General features: G+C 44.5%; 1 protein-coding gene across 6 annotated transcripts in view; it reads left to right on the top strand.

Annotated features, from left to right (window-relative positions):
• RNF150 (ring finger protein 150) overlaps positions 1-13243 on the top strand; it is a 297671-nt gene that overhangs the window by 186995 nt on the left and 97433 nt on the right. For all 6 annotated transcript variants that reach the window (XR_008617769.1, XM_055085894.1, XM_028491711.1 and 3 more), the window contains exons 5-6: positions 5778-5874; positions 11364-11574. Coding sequence is in view for 5 of the 6 variants with exons in the window: in XM_055085894.1 (XP_054941869.1) it covers positions 5778-5874; positions 11364-11574 (308 nt within the window). In the remaining variant the exon portion in view is untranslated. The remainder of the gene's footprint in view (positions 1-5777; positions 5875-11363; positions 11575-13243) is intronic.

Below are 13243 nucleotides of genomic sequence, written 5' to 3'. Positions count from 1 at the left end.
AAAAAAAGTTTTTTAATTGAGAAGGACCCTCCAGAGTTATGGTGAGAATGTGAGGTAAACATGGGGTTGGAGCAGAAGATGTGACAAGGACCAGGTTGGGTGAGGCTGCTTTGTGTGCTGTGACTTTGTGTTGTAGGCAGTGGGAAACGGCTGAAGCCTTTCACATGTGGGGAGTGGTATCATATTTGTGTTTTAGAAAGCTAAGACAGGAAAGAGAAACGAGACCAGGTTGGGAAGAGCCTTGAAGAAAAGTGGGTATTTCTTTCTGTGATACTTCATGATAGAGATTTGAAAATTTGTGCAAAGGTAATGGAGCTGCCAACTAACATTTACCAGATTTATTGGGCAGTGGAGAGTGGGGGAGGACAAAGCATTTCGAGGCCAGTGTTACCGTCTTCCCAAATAAAGCAAGCAGACTGATGGCTAAGTGTAGGCCTGATGAGGCCAATATTTGACAGCTTTTCTTTCTGTAGCCAAATGAATACACTTAAGGCAGGTGACTTTTCCTCTGGCTTTGCTCAATTCCCAACCTCTGTAACTAAGGTACTGCCCCCTTCTGCCCCCTTGAAACTGGAGCACAAAAATACATTGGGGTGCTTCCATGGTGGCGTAGTGGTTGAGACTCCACCTGCCAATGCAGGGGACATGGGTTCGAGCCCTGGTCCAGGAAGATCCCACATGCCACGGAGCAACTAAGCCCGTGTGCCACAACTACTGAGCCTGCGCTCTAGAGCCCGTGAGCCACAACGAAGACCCAACGCAGCCATACAAACATACATACATACATAAACAAACAAACAAAGTTACCACAACTCCCCCTGTCTTGCTCATGACAGTTCAGTGTGGGAAGGAAGGACGTGGAGTGTAGATTTGGGTACAAACACTGACAGTAGGACTGGGTTTGAGTCCCAGCTCTGCAGTTTACTAGCTCTTTGGAATATTTAATTTACTTTAACCAGCTTCAGCTTCCTCCTCCATAAAATGGGAATAATAATTTCTACCTCATAGGGCTGTCGTGAATGAATAATGTATATAACGTGCTTGGTACATAGCAGGCATTTGATAACCAGTAGATATTGTTTATTAATTAAATTCTGTTTATTAATTAAACACTGACTCTTAAATCATTGACAACTTCGCAAATAAGATTCAGAAGCTCTGAAGAAACATTTTGACTCCCCATAGAAGCACTGGATAGATCTTATCTAAACATGTTGCCTAGGAGAATGGGATTCTTTGGTCCCTGAGTGACTCACGTTCTTTGAGCACTATTTCATCAAGGGGAATGAAACAGCTTGCATTGGTGCCAAAAGGAAAGCCCCAGGATCCTAATCTCCGTGGGAGGGTAGCAGGGTCTAAGAAAGCCTGCAAAAGTAAATGGGATAGAAAGGCCAGAACAGTCCCCTTCTGCCTCCCAGTGGGGAAAACCTGTCATTTAATTGAGGGGGGAGTCACACATATAGGTGAAAGGACAATAGAAAGCAAGAATGATATCGCTTATATGTGGAATCTAAAAAAAAATAGGTACCATTGAACTTATTTACAAAACAGAAGTAGAGTCACAGATGTAGAAAACAAACTTATGTTTACCAGCGGGGGAAAGAGGAAAGGGATAAATTGGGAGAGTGGGATTGACATACACACACTACTATAAATAAAATAGAAAACTAATAAGGACCTACTGTATAGCACAGGGAACTCTACTCAATGCTCTGTAATGACCTATGTGGGAAAAGGAGTCTAAAAAAAGAATGGATATACGTATATGTATAAATGATTCACTTTGCTGGACACCTGAAACTAACGCAACGTTGTAAATCAACTAGACTTCAATTTAAAAATTTTTTTAATTTAAAAATAAATAAATAAATAAGAATCCAAAGATGTGGAAACAAGTTTAGCAGGGGTTTGTCATTCCTGCCCCCCAAATGGGAAATTATTATATTATTCATAATCATCTCAGCATTATGATGCAGTTGTTGGCGTCATCTTTTGTCAGGGGTTTGAAGAACTCTCTGTAAAAGGTATGCTTCCCTTTGGTGAATAAGAAAGGAGAAGAGTTTTGGTCAACCCTCGGCTGTATTTCCAGCTTGTCGGGATCGTTAGGAGATAGACTCTCTCATCCCGTTGTTCCTCTGTATGTACTTTCTCATGCAGCCTTTGCTAAAACATGGGAAGGGACAGTGCCCTGCTGCGAATTGTACAAATAGCATGAGTGAGATAGACTTTGCCCTAGAGATGTTTGTTGAACTGTTGGTGCATTTCACTAAACTCCAGATTCTTTCCCTGTTCCTTTATTTATTTAGTCTAGTGACTTTTATTTTTCTTTCCATATGGGAGGGAAAAAAATGTTTGCAATCCCAATTATAAGGAAGTAGTCTTCCTATTTGGTCAACACAAGAAATCTGGTATTAGGAATAAATGAATGTTAGTTAATAGCCAACATGATCACCCTGTTATCATTTTAGCACTGTTTTTGTTGTCCTTAGTTCTCCCTTTGGTTTTTTTTTTTTTTTTTAATTTACAGTTACTTGCTTTCAGCATTAGAGAGTTTAGAGTAGAAATCAGAGTGATAACCTAATATCTAAAAACAAGATGTAATAGTGGTATTAATAAGATGAATGATAGCTTACAATTAAGGATGATCAGGACTTATAGTTTCAGCTTCATGGACATTATTTATTCCCTCTCTCTCATACACACACACACACACACACACACACACACAGACTCAATCACTGGCAAACTCCATACCTATGAGACAAAATTTCACAGATGAGGAATGAAGTCTTGGAGAGCTAATCCTTGCCTAAGATCAAACAGCCAGAAAACGATGGATCCAGAAGGGTGGCTCTTCAATGGCCTTTTCTGTTGTAGTTCCCAGGGAACCGCTGAAGCACTGTGATACCGCCTTGAAGGAAAGGACCTTGTCTTATTCATCTTGGTGCCCAGCTCCTAGTGCAGAACAGAATGGAACAAGGGGGTGACGTAACTAGCACTTTTCTGGGGGGATGATACATCTGGCAAGGATGAGTGAGATGAACAGGGAAAGACTGGTGGCATGGAGGGCAGTTTAGTTGTTAGCACAACAATACAGAAAAAGAGTTAATGAGATCATGAATGAGGGCATGGCAGAAAGAAAATAGGCAATGAAGGTAGAAGAGATTTAGGAAGACTGAGTCTGTGGGACTTGATGGCCATGTGCAGGCAGTGAGGAGTGCCAGGCCTTTTGAGAAATACTCCATTCATGTAGCAGATATTTCTGGAGCATCCTCTGTGTGCCAAGATCTAGTCTAGTTGCTGGGGATCTAACAGTGAATTAGGTAAATGAAGATTTTGCTCTCATAGAGCTTATATTCTCGTGGGAGGATGTACCAGTCAGAGTTCTCCAGACAGCCACTGTATCCCACTGTATATTCTTAAGGAATTAGCCTATGTGATGGTAGGCGCTGGCAAGCCTGAAATCTGTAGGGCAGGGCTACAGGCTGGAAACGCTGAGCAGGGGCTGATGCTGCCATCTTGAGGCGGAGTTTTTTCTTCCTCAGGGAAACCAGTTTTGCTGTTAAGGCTCTTCAACTGATTGGATCAGGCCCACCCAGATTATTTAGAATAATCTCCTTCATGTAAAGTCAACAGACTGTCGATACGAATCACATCTGCAGACTACCCTAAATTAGTGTTTGATTGAATAACTGGTACTATCGTCTCGCCAGGTCGCCACATGAAACTAACCATCACAGAGGAGATGTAAGAATGACCAGTGCAGACAGAGAAGTCACTCAGGGTATAAGAGCAAGTACCAGCTTCTGTGTGGGGGAGACTCAGGGAAGCCTCCTCTGCAGGAATAGAGGTGTCTTCGTCTTAACACATGAGGCAGAGGAGACGTGGGAATGTTAAGTGACCGATTTAGGCTAAAACAGCTAATGATTGGCCCTGCTGTCTTTCTGACTTCCAGTACATGTGCAGGAAACACAACAGAGCCTGCCTCCCCGGAATGGTCAAAGGGACCAGAATGTCTGACTTTCTTTTCCCCAGAAGGGACACCAGTGAGTGAGAAAATTTTGATGAGGCACTTGTTTTCTGAACGTAGAGCCTGAACACCGAGAGGTCGACTATTGCTTTGGGGGTAGGGGTGCAGGGGGACACTTGACCCCGCGCCAGCCCCTCCCTTCTGCTGCTGCACCGGGACTGGCCTTCCTCCTGTGCCCAGGTCGGGGCTTTTGTACAAGCCAGTCATTCTGCCTAGAAGACTCTTCTTCCTCTCCTCCCCTTCCTGTGGACAATGTCTGTGTAGCCCTCCGGGGTCTGAGCTGTGGCACCTCGTCAGGGAATCTTTCTCTATGTACCCAAACTAGGAAGCATCTCCCAGTTACAAGCCCCCTACCAACTCCGTGTTCTGCTAATGTGTACTTAGCACTGTTGTCGTGAAGTCGTTTCTTTCTCTTTTATAAGTGTCTGCCTCTCCGATTATAATCCCAAAGAGAAGGAGCCAAATCACGATCGTGCTGACTCCCAGTGAGGAGCACAGTTCTTGGCAGATATTACTTGTCACGTGGATGCACGGCTAAAGGAATGAATGAATGTGACATATCTACTTGTAAGCGGTAAATCTGTAGGGCATTCTAAATAATGACCTGGAAACACACGACACATCCAGGTTGCTCCTCTCCTTTTCCTAATCCCCAATCCAATCGAGTCCTGTACACGGCTAATGCTATCCTTGGGACGTGGGTTCTTCTCCATGTCAGTTTCAGAAGTGGCACTTCTTGAACTCTTCTCTGATTGGAGGGGTCCTTTGTACGCATCGGAGCCTCAAGCCTTCTAATGCAAAGACAGCTGGTAGAACTGTTAGCACAATAAAAGATGAGAGCGAGGGAAGAGAGTGCAAGGGTTCCAGGAATAGTGCAGCATGGATGGCGTGTCCTAAGGATGCCCTCATACTTGACAGATGGTTCTCTCTCTTCTTGTCCCAGGCAGGAAATTCTGACTGCCCATGGTCTGGAGTCGTGTGCGTGAGAAGACAAGCTTCTGATTCGAGCAGCCCCCTGATATCTCTGAGTGGGCTCTTGTGAGCCACGTTGAGAGGAAGTTTAGTCAGGACTCCCCACCCCCGCACCTACTAAATGCCCCCCTCATCCTGTCACTCAGAGGAAGGCTCCAGAGGGCTGGCGCATGAGGCTGGCGATGGAGTTGAGCGCATCAGCTGTACAAACAGTAAAGCTTACAGTACCTGTCACTCTGGCTTCTGATGTGAGAGCCACCAGCCATATCAACTTAAAACATCACTTGTGCTGTGAAATGCTTGCAGGAGCTCTTCTGCCCTTTTGTGTGAGACCCCAAATATCTACAGAAATGAGGCTTTGTTTCGCAGTTTTCTTCTGACTGTAGGAAAAGAAATTTTGGATGGATTTAAAAGTAGCAACTCTCAGGTTATCCTGCGAGGTCTGTGCAAATGTCCCCACTTGCCTTCTTTCCATTCAAGATTCTTCCTGTCTAGAAAGAGAGAAATTTCTCTGTTTCTACGTTCTCTGCATTTTCTGAAACTTGGAAGACTCAGCTGCAAATCATAGAGGACCCTCCTGGGAGCCAGACGGATGTTGACTGTATCACCACAGGGTGTAACAGGAAGCATTACTGGCCCAGGTGTTCGGAGATGGAGGTCCGAGTCTTGGCTCTGCCACCGAGCAGTGCGTGACCTTGGACAAGTCTCTGGGCTGGAGTGGACTAGGTGCTCTCCGCAGTTACCACCGCGCTAAGATGTATGGTTCTCATTGCAGGCATCTTTTCCACAAGTCCTGTGTTGACCCCTGGCTCCTAGACCATCGCACCTGTCCCATGTGCAAGATGAACATTCTTAAAGCCCTAGGGATCCCGGTAAGCACAGCACAGCCTACAGCATCGTCATGTCTGTCTTTCTGCCTTTCCCACAAAGCAGGGAGAAAACGGCATCCCTGGATTTTCTGTGTCCCCTCAATCCCATAGCAATGGCGTCACCCGATGAGGCCCTAAGAAGCACTCCCATGTCTGGATATATTTCTCCTCTCACTTTTTCTCAATCTGAGAACATCGTGACCCTCTCAGCATGTCCATTGTATTTGTCTGTGAGTTGAGATGCTACCTGAGCAGCTCATAGGCGCCTCTTCTGGGCTGCAGTGGGCGAGAGCAGGTGGAACACCCACAGAGGCCTCTTGGGCCGGTTGTACACTGATGACACTCTTGTGTCATTTACCTGCGCTGTCATCAAGCAGACCCGCACGCCACACTTTCTGATGTTGCCCCACCATCGCCAGCTTCCAGAGGAAACAAGCTCTTTCCAACGATGGGAGGGGAGGCCAGCCACTGGGAATCTGACTCAGGGGCCTCTGCTGAGCTCAGATCTCCGTGGCAAGCTTGAGTGAGGAGGAAGCCAGAGCCAGAACCACTGAATTCTAGCGCTACCCTCAAGCTGGCGCCCTCAGTTATATGTTTTATCAAACTTAGTCGTTCCCCCTGTGCAAAGAGAATCCCCCCAACTGGCTGGCTTGATGCGCCAGGGAAAGACTTTCCAGGGACCATACCGAGTGAAGGCCACGGGCTGCTGAGACACCATCTGCTGTGGTGAGGGCGGGGAGCCAGCCAGGCCACCAGACCCGAGGGCTGCGCAGAGATGTGAGAACCACCTCGGCGCCGTCTAAAAGAAGCTAGACAAACAGCATACGGAGACCGGCCTCCCCCTTCCCCCTCCGCTTTGCTAGCTCCTCCTCTTGTCATTCCTCACTACTAATGGCAGAGAATAAACAGAATTTTAAAAGTCCCAAGATGTCACTGAAGAAGAAAGGATCAGATCGGATATCAAAGGCTTCCTTTAATGCCAAAGGGCTAATTAACCCAGGAAGATCAGAGTGACTGTTTGAGGGGGCACACCTGAAGCATCACGAGGTCATGGATTGGCTGAATTTTCTACCCTGCCTCCCTGCCGGCTGTATGCTGATTTTTTATTTTTTTAAACAGTCGATACACCAAACACAAATCAATTTGTGTGACTATAGCTTTGAGCTAGATTTTGAAAGGCAATGCATTAAATTTTCAGACCAGAGTTGTGAAGGCATAATACATTCAAGGTGAAAATCACTGACAGTGAACATGAAACATGAGTAAAAACCCAACATCTCTATCAGATACTAGGGACTTAGAAAATTAAACTCGCTGTTTGCATGTTCCACATTTCTGGCTCAACTGGTTCTTACCGGTGTCTGATTTTAGTCTCTGTTTTGTGGTTGTTAACTGAGTAGCCTTGTGCCTGCCTGTGCTGTAAGGCAAGTAAGTATAAGTGGAAAGCTAAGAGCTGGGGACGTTTTCATTTTGTAAGGGGATTTCTCCTAAGATGAGCTAAAGAATGAGAGCACGGCTCATGGATGGTGAAATTCCTATTACAGTGGTATCTTCTCCCATTATATTTTGCCAAGAGAAGTCAAAGACTGAACCTGACAGGGGCAGGTCCTTTATTGTCAGGGTGTTTTCAGTCCCCTTATCTACATTCAAGGGCTTCATCCTCCTTTCTCTCCAGTCAGGTCTAGGGGGTGTCTTTGCAGGATGACAGATCACATCACTGAGTGTTCCTGTAAGGTACCGTATAAGACGGGCCTTTTTTATCCCAGCACACACTGTCTCCTATCACTAGTATCCTGGTATAAATAAGATGATTGTAAACGAATAGAAAATCCCACGCAGCTGGTATATTCACTAGTCCTTAACTATTTCGCATCTGGTTTATTTGAGTTCTCCCTGCTAACCTGAATTTGAAAACCTATATGCTGTTCGCTTAGAGATGGTATTTGACATCTCTTACTAAACGTTATGACTGTAATTTCTCTTAGAGGTATATAAATTGGGTTTCTATTCAAAATATTATTCTGTTTGATGAACCATTTCGAGTGGATATGAACTGTGAGGTTCTGTAAGGTGGGTCTGTCAAATATTGTATCTAAGCCAAATTATTCATTCGTGCTCTCATTAACAAGTCTCACGGCGCTAGCTCGCTCTTTCTCTTTTCCTCTACTCACCTGTTAGAGACATAACACTATTCCTGCTAGCCCACAGAGTAAAAGCGAACACCCTGCGTCAAAACTAATAAAATAATGTTATAAAAAGAAAAAAGAGAGAAAACAGAAACATGATCAACAAGCAAAGTCAACATTGTGAAAAATATGTCAGTTGTTCTTGCATCTGTGGTCACATTCAGATACTTGGGGCCGAAAGAACAGCCAGCACAGGATCCTCACTTGGAACTCTTCTCCTCCCTGATACCCGCACACAATTTGGATCTGCATCTTTACATAGTATAGTGGAGGGAAAGAAGTTATTTTTTCTTCTACCCTCCTCGGTTCTCCAGCTGGGCCCTGTAAATTAGACTTGTAAAAGACAGATTAACAAGAGAAAATCAAACAGAAGTTTATGAACACATGCATCGTGTGTGCACATAGGAGCACTTGGCGATGAGTGACTCGGAGGGGTGGTTAGAACTTCGGCTTCTATAGCATCTTCAAAAAAGAGCAATAAATTTTTAGAGAAGTGACAAGACGAAGGGAAAGGACTTTGAGTTTCTAGGACAGCAAAATTGTGGGGAGGTAAATATATGGGGGAAACCAATGGCAGATAAGGGCATGTCAGTTAGGTTTGTTGTATGTTCCATTTTGGTGTCAACTCCCAGTCGCTGGTGATGAGAATGTTCTTCTCTTTCTGGTACAAAGAGGGGGACCCCCTTACAAATTTATGTCTTGCTTTTAGGCAAATAGGGGGAAGGCAGAGAGCATTTCTTTACCCAGTTCTCAACTGTTTCAGCTAAAAACAATTTTTATGCCAACATAGCAAATTTTGGCAGTGGCATACTCTGCTACCCTTCAAAGGTGTACTTTACCTTTGCCCAGAAATTGAATTTTTTTAAGTATTTTCTCAAATCTTCCCTTCACTGATCTCGGATCTGGGCAAATACTAACATTCCCAAGTTTTCAGAGCAGTAAACTGAGACTTAGATAAAATTTCCAAATCAACATTTACTGAGCACTTAATAATTGTCAGGCACTATATGAGGGCTTGGAACTCAAGGTCAGTATAGTGTAGTTGCTTCACTTTAAAAAGCTTGTGTCTCACTTGTATGTGGAATCTACGTGGAATAGAAACAGAGAACAGATTTGTGGTTGCCAGGGGCAGGAGGTGGGGAGGGTGAAATGGGTGAGGGGGTCAGAAGGTACAAACTTCCAGTTACGAAATAAGTAAGTCCCGGGGATGTAATGCACCGCATGGTGACTCTAATTCAATACACAATACTGTGTTGTATATTTGAAAGTTGCCAAGAGAGTAGATCTTAAAAGTTCTCATCACAAGAATAAAAATGTTGTAACCATGTGAGGTGATAGATGTTAATTAAACTTATTGTGGTGATCGTTTTGCAACATACGCACGTATCAAATCATCACGTTGTACAACTTAAACTAAAACAATATGCCATGCCAATTATATCTCAGTAAAACTGGAATTTTAAAAAAAGCTTGTGGACTAGTAGAGTGAGACTAACACAGTAACAAATGCCTGTAACAGCGGGAGAAGTGTGAAAAGAGTTACAGTATCAAAGATGACTACCTGGGAGAGAGCACTGCTTAGAAAAGAGACATTTGGCCTGGGAATTGAGGGATGGTTAGGAGTTCACCAGGGTTAGTTTGAGACCTTGGGATGGGAGAGGGGAAAGGGATGATGATTTGGGCAACTGTCATCCCGCGTGGAAGAGCAGCATATGCTAAGGTGCTGAAATAGGGAATATATGGTTTAGTCTGTGTGTTTCCAAAGGCTGAAGGTAGGCCCAGAAAAGAAGGCTTGGGCCAGACTGCACGGTGCCTGTTTTGCTATACTAAGGAGCTTGTAATTCATTCTTTAGGAGGAAAAAAGGAAAAAGAGTCATACCTGTGCTTTTTTTTAAAAAAAAAAAAAGAAAAAGAAAAAGAGTGCTCTGGTGAAAAAGTGGAGAATGAAGCATACCGGGGAAGAAACTAGAGGGAGATTGGGAACTGGTAATGGGGTAAGAAACGTTCAGAACGTACCCGCTCTTGTCCAATAATCTCAGTCAGTAAATTTGGCGGGTCAGTCATTCAATGAGTTGACTTCTGACAACTCGAATTTCAAGGAATTGGCCCACTGCCAATAGAGATGGAGACGGCAGAACACAAAGAGAATATGGGGGAAAGGGAATGAGCTGAATTTGAGGGTTTTGTGGGATGATGGAGATTTCCAGCTGACCATTGGAAACACAGGTGTGGGGCTCGCGAGACTTGGTTTGAGAGTGGAAATCCAGGACGAGAGTCCAGCAGGTTGGATTTCTGGCCTTGTGCTCCCCATGAGCCCATGAGTGGTAGATGTTCCCTTTCGGTGAACTTTGCACACAATCTAGTCATTGTGGTGTTAATTCCAACAGTGTCAACCTGGGATTCTCAGCCAAGCCTGCCCACCCTGATCTGCAGAGGCAGTACAACTGAAAATCATTTTTTAAAAGCTGTTTGTGGAAGAGATATCAGTATATTCAACATCACTTCAGCCAGCAGAACTGAGACCAAAGAGTAAAACTGCCCCGCTGCCCGCTAAGAGAAGCTGGCTGACACAGGCTGCCTTGCGAGGCACAGAGACCCCCGTCTCTACGTTTTTCAAGTGGAGCTGTGTGGAATATTGGGAGGGAGAGTCCTGTAGTGAGTGGGTAATTAAAGTAGCTGGTCTCACCCTAGTTTTATGATTCTAAGATTTTAACTTAGAAGATTTGACAAATGTACGATCAGTTGAATGTTATGTAAATAGGGCTTTGCTCTGCAGCTGGTTTTTTGGCTTGTGTTTAACAACACCTCACCCTGTGCTCTTGTGTTTGTGCGTGCGTTTGTTTACGTATATGTGCGTATCTCTGATGCACCATTCACGAGTCAGATTCTGTCTCCCCTCTCATGCCATCAGTCTATTTGTAAACAACACATGGGTCTTTGGGGCTAATTATCAGGCTGTCAGCTACTTCCTATACAAGAAGTAAACACTATAGATAAGGAAGAGCTATCATTATAAATAAGTATCATATTATTCTCCCTATGTAATTATATTCATGTATGGCTAGTGCTACTCCTGGAATTAAAACCTTGTCTGTAGATCTAAAAGGAACCTTTGGAAAGAAAATTTTGGAAGATGTGTTCATGTTAATTACAGGAACTATATGTGGAATGTCTTTAAATAAAGTGGTACAGGAAGAAAACAGTAAAGAACTTGGTTTTCCATCAGGACAAAATATTTAGGCTGTAGACATCTCATCTCTAACTTGACGATATACACTAAGATAGGTCCTTTTCTGCTCCTGTCAGCCCAATGCCGACTGCATGGACGACTTGCCCACTGACTTCGAGGGATCTCTGGGAGGTCCGTCAACCAACCAGATCACCGGCGCAAGCGACACAACCGTAAATGAAAGCTCAGTCACTTTGGACCCTGCTGTCCGGACCGTGGGAGCCTTGCAGGTGGTCCAGGATACAGATTCCGCCCCGCAGGAGGGAGAAATCATCTTCACCACCAACAGTAAGTTCTGCGGCGCCACATGCCGGTACCATATTCCAAAAGGCTGTTGCCTCGTGGGAATTGGAAAAAGGCACTTTTCCTCAAGAAGAAAGAACAATTAAATGAATAGAACGTTGCTAGGCTAAACAATCGTATCTGATGGGCCTTGAGAAGCCCAGCTTACTCCAGAGCCAGCAGGGCAGACAACAGTGCTAGCTGTGTGTGTCACCCACCTACACACGCCAATGCCACAGCACTGCACACACCCCCCATGATACCCAAAAACCAGGCCAGGTGGTGGTGCTGGCCTCTGTAAGCGGAAGGCAGGTGAGAAGAGCCACTGCCGGCCATGTTCAGTGGGACTGGGATAGGGCACAACCCACTCATGTGCGTGTGCGTGTGCGTGTGTGTGTGTGTGTGTACACAGGCTTGAGCCCTCCCGAGTGTGCAGGCGGCTGTCTGAGCTGGTCTGGACAGCATGCAGGAGGGTTCTCCCCCCGACCCCGTTGCTGCAGGACTCAGATGCAAGTGGAACCCCTTTAGATGGGCCTTCTTGCAGTACAACCTAAACCCCTACGCATAGTGACGTATTAAAATATCTTTAGGGTTTCTTCCGCATCTCCTGCATAGACTCAAACTAAATGCTGTTCTGGTTGAGGGTAGTTATAAAAATATTAAAATAGCTCTGTTAGCATACGGTTGAAGTAGGGCACAACCCACTCACTCATGTGCGTGTGCGTGTGCGTGTGTGTGTGTGTGTGTGTACACAGGCTTGAGCCCTCCCGAGTGTGCAGGCGGCTGTCTGAGCTGGTCTGGACAGCATGCAGGAGGGTTCTCCCCCCGACCCCGTTGCTGCAGGACTCAGATGCAAGTGGAACCCCTTTAGATGGGCATTCTTGCAGTACAACCTAAACCCCTACGCATAGTGACGTATTAAAATATCTTTAGGGTTTCTTCCGCATCTCCTGCATAGACTCAAACTAAATGCTGTTCTGGTTGAGGTTAGTTATAAAAATATTAAAATAGCTCTGTTAGCATACGGTTGAAGCTCAAACCTGAAGTATTTACTCTACCGTCTAATACAGCAGAGATAAAAGGAGTTCTAAGAAAATCAGCATGCAAATTAACTTAGGTTTAAGGTTAAAAGGGTGGATGAATATTGCAGGTTTTAAAGGAGGTGTGTTTTTTCCCGTGATGGAAGTAACCTATTCACTATAGAAAATTTGGAAGTGGAGCAGAGCAGATGAAAGCATGTTGGGATATTTCCTTTTAAGTTGGCCTCTTTTTTACATATTCGTGATGTTTATGCAGTTCAGAAAATCATTCACACTGAAATGTAAAGACGCATTTTTCTGATGAAGAAATATAACAGTCCTTGTAGTTGAAAGACTGAAAAATGAAGAAGAGAATAAAAAAAGAATGCAAAAATCACTCAGTACCCCACTATCCAGAAATAATCACTCTTAACATTTTGGTGTATTTGCTGATAATCTTTTTTTTTTTTTAACATTTTTATCGGTGTATAATTGCTTTACAATGGTGTGATAGTTTCTGCTTTATAACAAAATGAATCAGCTATATGTATACATATATCCCCATATCTCCTCCCTCTTGAGTCTCCCTCCCACCCTCCTTATCCCACCCCTCTAGGTGGTCACAAAGCACCGAGCTGATCTCCCTGTGCTATGTG

Source organism: Physeter macrocephalus, chromosome 7 (genome assembly GCF_002837175.3).
Source record: "Physeter macrocephalus isolate SW-GA chromosome 7, ASM283717v5, whole genome shotgun sequence".
Lineage (NCBI taxonomy): Eukaryota > Metazoa > Chordata > Mammalia > Artiodactyla > Physeteridae > Physeter > Physeter macrocephalus.
Note: the sequence above shows the minus strand (reverse complement) of the source record. Positions and strands in the feature narration are given on the sequence as shown.